General features: G+C 42.2%; 1 protein-coding gene across 4 annotated transcripts in view; it reads left to right on the forward strand.

Moving 5' to 3' along the window:
• Window positions 1–4,907, forward strand: part of LOC118224645 (protein FAM110B-like) — a 39,967-nt gene extending 35,060 nt beyond the window's left edge. For all 4 annotated transcript variants that reach the window (XM_035412234.1, XM_035412235.1, XM_035412236.1 and 1 more), the window contains one exon: window positions 1,515–4,907. In XM_035412234.1, the coding sequence (XP_035268125.1) occupies window positions 1,821–2,939 (1,119 nt within the window). In that variant the 5' untranslated portion in view covers window positions 1,515–1,820 and the 3' untranslated portion in view covers window positions 2,940–4,907. The remainder of the gene's footprint in view (window positions 1–1,514) is intronic.
• The last annotated feature ends 1,093 nt before the right edge of the window (window positions 4,908–6,000 follow it).

The raw sequence follows: 6,000 nt of genomic DNA on the forward strand, positions 1-6,000 counted from the left end.
AATAGGCTACATGTTGTGGTGTACTGTATAAATCAGTTTGCAGTGTAGAGGATACAGTTACAGTTAACTCAGTTAGTTGTAACTGAGTCACATCTTTGATATAATAATCTAAGCAATTTAACAACATTGTTTAGTGTTTGCTGCCAAAAGGCACCTACTGGATGGCAAGCTTTCCATTTACTTGTCTTTTTAGAGTGTAGATCATACTGCAATAGACACAGCTGTATCGAGGAAAGGGTATGTTTTGAATTTACATGCAGTGTTCAAAGTGAAACTAGATCATTCTGAAGTAGACACAAATGTATAGAGGAAATGAGGTATGCTTTATATTTCCCTGCGGTGTTAAAAACATTTGGGTAAAAGTGCTGCATATCCATATCCCAGTCTATTTTAATATACTCTGACAGTGCTGTCCCAAATGCCTTGTAATGACTTTAAATTATGCCTCGAGCACCCTTTGCACCCCCACTCTGTGACCAGCCTTGTGACCGAGACAGAAGCCAGAATCTCGTATACCCTTGTTTTGTTGAGGACACTTTGCAGGGACAGAGAATGTCATAGAAATATTCCTGCTGAGTCAGCATTACATTGCACTTTCAAGTCAGAATAAGTCACATAACATCATTCGGCCCACGCCAGGATGTTCTCTATTGGAACTGTGGGAGCATTGCCTTATGCTAAATATTGCCCATTGATTTAAAGGCATACATACTCAGAGAATGTATCAATATATCACTGTATCAAATATGGTAAAGTTAAGAATTTACAAATACAGCTGACATAGTACTTTGTTAAATGATACTTTGATAACTTTGCTTCAGTTGTGCTTTTTGTGTGTGTATTTTTCATTAAATTATGCTGCATACTGTAATACAGAAAGTAATTTGAATGTTTCAGCATATATGTTTAATGCTGTTGAGAAAAAAAAGAAACAATATTTACAACTTAATTTGCTTATTACTTAATATGTAATATATATGGAAGGATGAGAAGAGGATTCCCCGAATGAAGGAAATATGATTCAAATGAAAGTCAAGTGAAGGTTGAATCTAATCTCCGCTGGGGCTACATCACAGTATAATGAAACATTTTTATAGCTTTTATCTTCATGAATCTCATCAGGTCTAATTACCTACATATGCAAAATAATGAATTATTCAACAGTTTTTACTTTTGACCTTTATTTCGAGTATAGTTTGGAAAAGTGGAGGTTTTATGGCCGTTGACTGCCGTGAAATAAGCATAAGAGAAACTTAATCATATTAGACAAGAATGCCTTCAGTGGAGAGATTCTCTACATAAATAATTTTGATGTTGTCAACCAAAGCCCCTCTTCCAGTTCCTTGTCATATTGAGACCTATTCCATCATCTCCTGGGTAGGTGAGTCATGACTCAGATTCCTGTGGTTCTATTACCAGCCAACTGTATTCCTCCCTCAAGAGCTCTCCTTGTTGTTGCTATAAATGTGATGTCACGTTGTCTCTGACACACGGTTGGTTGTTCTGCGTTTCAGATCGCTGCCTGCGCCGAGCACAAAGGAAGAGACGAGGCTCCTCCGTCCCCTCGTTCGGCTGAAAGAATCCACCGGAGCAGATTAACGCAGACTTGTGTCTGGCGCCTCTGTTTTTCGGACAAAGGCCGACCTGAAAGAGAACGCAGTGCTATTTAATGAGCTGTGAGATGAGGCCTTGCTGCTAGCAGCCAGTGGAGAAAGGATTAATCGTCCATTCATCTGGCTTCATGTACATGTTTATGAGCGATCCTCTGAGGAGAGCCTACCACGGAATCCAAAACGGCTGCTGGGGAGAGACCGTCAAACATGCCTACAGAAGCACTACAGGCAGATAGCATGGTCAAGCCTGCCGGCCAAGCCACCTCCTTCGCCTCCACCGTGCCCTTGCGCATACTGAACAAAGGGCCGGACTATTTCCGCAGACAGGCAGAGCCTAACCCCAAGAGACTGAGCGCGGTGGAGAGGCTGGAGGCCGACAAGGCCAAATACGTGAAAAGTCAGGAGGTGATCAACGCAAAGCAGGAGCCGGTGAAGCCCGCCGTGCTGCCCAAGCCGCCGGTGTGCCCGGTCACCAAGAGGGCGGGGAGCAGCCCGGCCCTCAAGGCCTCCAACAACAATTCCAAGTCGGACACCTGCGTCAAGCGCGAGAACCTGAACCTGGAGATCCTGAAGAACATCCTCAACAGTTCGGAAGGCTCGTCCACGGGGACGGTCCACAAGCACAGCGCCCGGAGCTGGGCGCCGCAGCGCTCCGAGTCCACCGAGCTCAACCGCCGCTCCTTCGCCGAGTCCCTGAAGGTGTTCCCCACTCAGGGTCACTCCAGCCCCCAGGGGAGCAACCTCAACATCAGCAAGCGGCTCTTCGAGGAGCAGTCCAGCGACTCGTCCCTGCACGTCTCCCACAGCTCCTCGGACATTAGGAGAATATGCAACGGCAAGCCCCTGAGAGCCACCCCCAGCAGCAGCTCCGCGCCGCCCCTGCCACCCAAGCCCAACGTCTCCAGCTGCAACACGCTCAAGTCCCCGGAGAACGAGGCGCCGGCGGAGCCCGGCAGCACCGTGAGCCGGAGGCCCTCGCTGCACCGGTCCAAGTCGGACCTGAGCGACCGGTACGCTCGCGCTAGCGCTGATGTCGAACGTTTTTTTAATTACTGTGGACTCGATCCTGAAGAGCTTGAAAACTTTGGCGTGGAGAACTTTACCCGGGCCAACTCAGATATTATATCGCTTAACTTCCGCAGCGCCAGCATGATAAGTTCAGACTGTGACCAGTCGCGGCACAGCAACGACGACCTGACAGACGACGAGGACGCCAACGAGCGGGTGCCGTACGGCATCTCGGCCGTCGAGAGGAACGCCAGAGTCATTAAATGGCTCTATAGCATCAAGCAGGCTCGAGAGTCTCAGAAAGTTTCTCATGTTTGAGAAAAGACCCACTTTTTTCCTTTTTATTTCTTTGTATGTTTATGATTTTTGAAAGCTGTGTACTGGCTTTGAATCTTGAATTGATGGTGAGTCCCAAGTTCACAGCCTCTGAGTTGCTTTGCGTTCAGTGTGCAATGTCTTCAGAATCTGCATGCTTCTCGACATGCAACTTTGACTTGGCCTCCCGATGCAAATGTAAGCAAAACAACATATTTAAGATGGCTGCCGTTCCTGGCCTTCTGCCTTAGAGTACAGTATTTTGCTTATATCAATCAGACAAGCGTTATGATGTCAGCTCCTCTGGGTGCATTGTTCAATGTTATTCCATTCTGTGCAGCATTCAGCATACTGAGCCTGTGTGAGTCATGTAGCCATATCGGTGTGAATGCAAGGATACAGTGTTAAAATCAGTAGTTATACTTTTTAATGTGTATGGATGCAGTCATACTGTATGTATATAAAGCCGTGGGCTGTAGAAGCATGTTACAGTCCAGGTTAGGTGTACTCTCGGAGACATGTAACTTTTTTTTCATTAAGCTGTCCAGTTTTGCACTGGTGATGTGGTGCAAACAGTGTTGTAAAACCATCAGCATTCTGTGATTCGCTTCCATCTAGTCCATCCTCTCCATCCCCTTACTCATCAGCAGCTGATTTTTGTGGTACTAAGGAATGGAGGTGAGCTCAGTGATTGACCTCATAACTTGTAGTATTTGTGTGTCAAATACACAGCAAAACCACTCTATTTCATTGGCAAATTAACTTTTTTATTGTGTAAATGCTGTAAGGATATGTATATAACTTCTAAGTTGTTACCAAATCTGTAAAGAGGAGTCTGCTATGCTAATAAATAGCTTTTGGCGCATTTACTCTTTGCTTTGTTCTTGCACTGCAAGAGTACGTTTGATACTCTGTTGACAATAAACGTAAAACAAAAAGGAAACATTTTAAACTTAGGCATTCAGTATTTACACTCCAGGAAGGAAAATTGATTATAAATAGCGACATTTGAAATGGCTTTGTTCCCATAAGTTTGTTCTGCAATAATGTTCCCATCGTGTTCAAGAAGTAGGTCAGCCAAGTATTATTTGATTGAAAGTATACAGCATGTGATGAAACAATGTGGCCTTATTGTCCTGGGGTGTTGCTGTATGGAGAGAAACTGCAGATACTGATGCAGTGCTGATGGTGGCTGAATGTGCGGCTGTCGAAGTGCAATAATCATAACTATAAAATACTACATGTTGTCCTCCACCCTCTCACACAGAAAATATGGTACTATTGATTCACACTGAATGAATCAAGCTTCTGAAGTCAGGTTTCAAACCTGCGGCTAATACAGGTATCTGTATCAAGCCATCTGTCTTTTAAAAGAGTATTTCCTTTTGAAATATCACTCTCCCGAACAAAAGAACCACACTAGTCAATAGTGTCGCTATTCATTTTTGATGATGTGCTTCTGTGTAGATCCGTAATTGATCTTGGAGTGGAGGCAATCATCCAACAGGTACTTGAGTATGGGGAAAAAAGGTCTACGAATTTACTACTGAAAAGGATACTGAGCACTTATAAAAGTTTGGGGATTGTTTTATTCAAATCTTTGAATGAAAAGGTAAAAAAGCTATTTTTGAAATATGTAAGATTAACTTTTGTCCCAGAACTGAAGCATAAACATTGCTGAGCGCTTTTGATTAAAGCAGTTGGTCTCCATGCTGGTAAACATTCCAAACATTATGTATTGTCAGTATCATTTGCACACCATTCGTCTCAATAAGCTGCTCAGGTTGGCCATGAATCAAGTAGTTTCTTTTTTTTAATGTTTCTGAAAACTTGGTTCCTGCATTGAAACATTATTGTGGCTTCGTTGGAAAAACCTGTCATTGTTAGAAATTTAGTGTGTTTCTACTATATTTGTTACTTCTAGATATTGCACACTTCTGAATTTGAATAAATCACCTGTGATGTCTTGAATAATGTGTGCGTTTAATGTGTATCTTCTCCTTCTTTTAACATTTCACTGATTTGTAGTGCCAGAATTACAGTACTCAAGCTTATTGATTTAACAGGATTCTTGCCTGCATATTGTATTATTTGTGCTTGTATTTAAAGGTCCGCTGTTATGCTGTTTTCTGGAAATTTTCTATTATTCCACAACGTCTACCAAACATGTTGATAAGGTTTTTTTAAGGGAAATAAATATTGCAATACTTCAAAAAATATATATATAAATCCAGTGAGTTTCTTACCCTTAAAGCTGAACAGACCATTTTGGGTGGGCGCTGCAAAGTTTATTTTATTTTTCTCATGCTTTGCATTGATTGATTAATTAACACAACCTCCCCTCCCATCTCCTACTCCGGAAAAGCAAACAAAAATGGCATACACAAATCAATCAGTATGTTCGAGCCTGAGTCGGATGTCGAATTTTAAGCCACAGAGGAAAACCAGGAACCAGTTCAAGAATCATGGGCCCTGCACAAAACCGTCCAAATGGTAAGCTTTTTATATCTAATTGCAAACTACAGGTTACCTATCGCATACCTACCTAGCTACTGTACTTATATAGAGAGCTGTAAAGCGCATTGACTGCTTATGCCCAAGCTCTTACTATTGTAGCTGATTATATATGTAGCTGGAAAGATTACTCATCGAGACCAGTTTTGCTAGTTATGTTTGAAATGCTCATTCATTCGTAATTATACTCTGTAGTCATAGATGCTTGATCACAAAAAGGTGGGTATTTCCCAATTTTTAGAAGAGATTGACGAAGGGAAAAAATGATTGTCCGATTTCCACAGGAACTCAGTTGTGATGTAGAAACCGGGGCAAATTTATTTAAACACAGAACAGTTCTGTGTTTTGTGTTCTGAGCAGACAGGTGATTAAAAAACAAATAAAAAAAAAAATGAAACAGTGACATGGAAGAGAGTTTGTATTTTACCAGCACATAAGTATCATGCCACACTGCACAATCAATGCCAAAACTAAATAACCCTGAACTGCAGTTTTAAAGATCTTTAAGTGCCGTTGAAGGTTTTGTCATGATTGGTAGTACAAGAGGTTA

This window comes from Anguilla anguilla, chromosome 4 (genome assembly GCF_013347855.1).
Source record: "Anguilla anguilla isolate fAngAng1 chromosome 4, fAngAng1.pri, whole genome shotgun sequence".
Taxonomy (NCBI): Eukaryota; Metazoa; Chordata; class Actinopteri; order Anguilliformes; family Anguillidae; genus Anguilla; species Anguilla anguilla.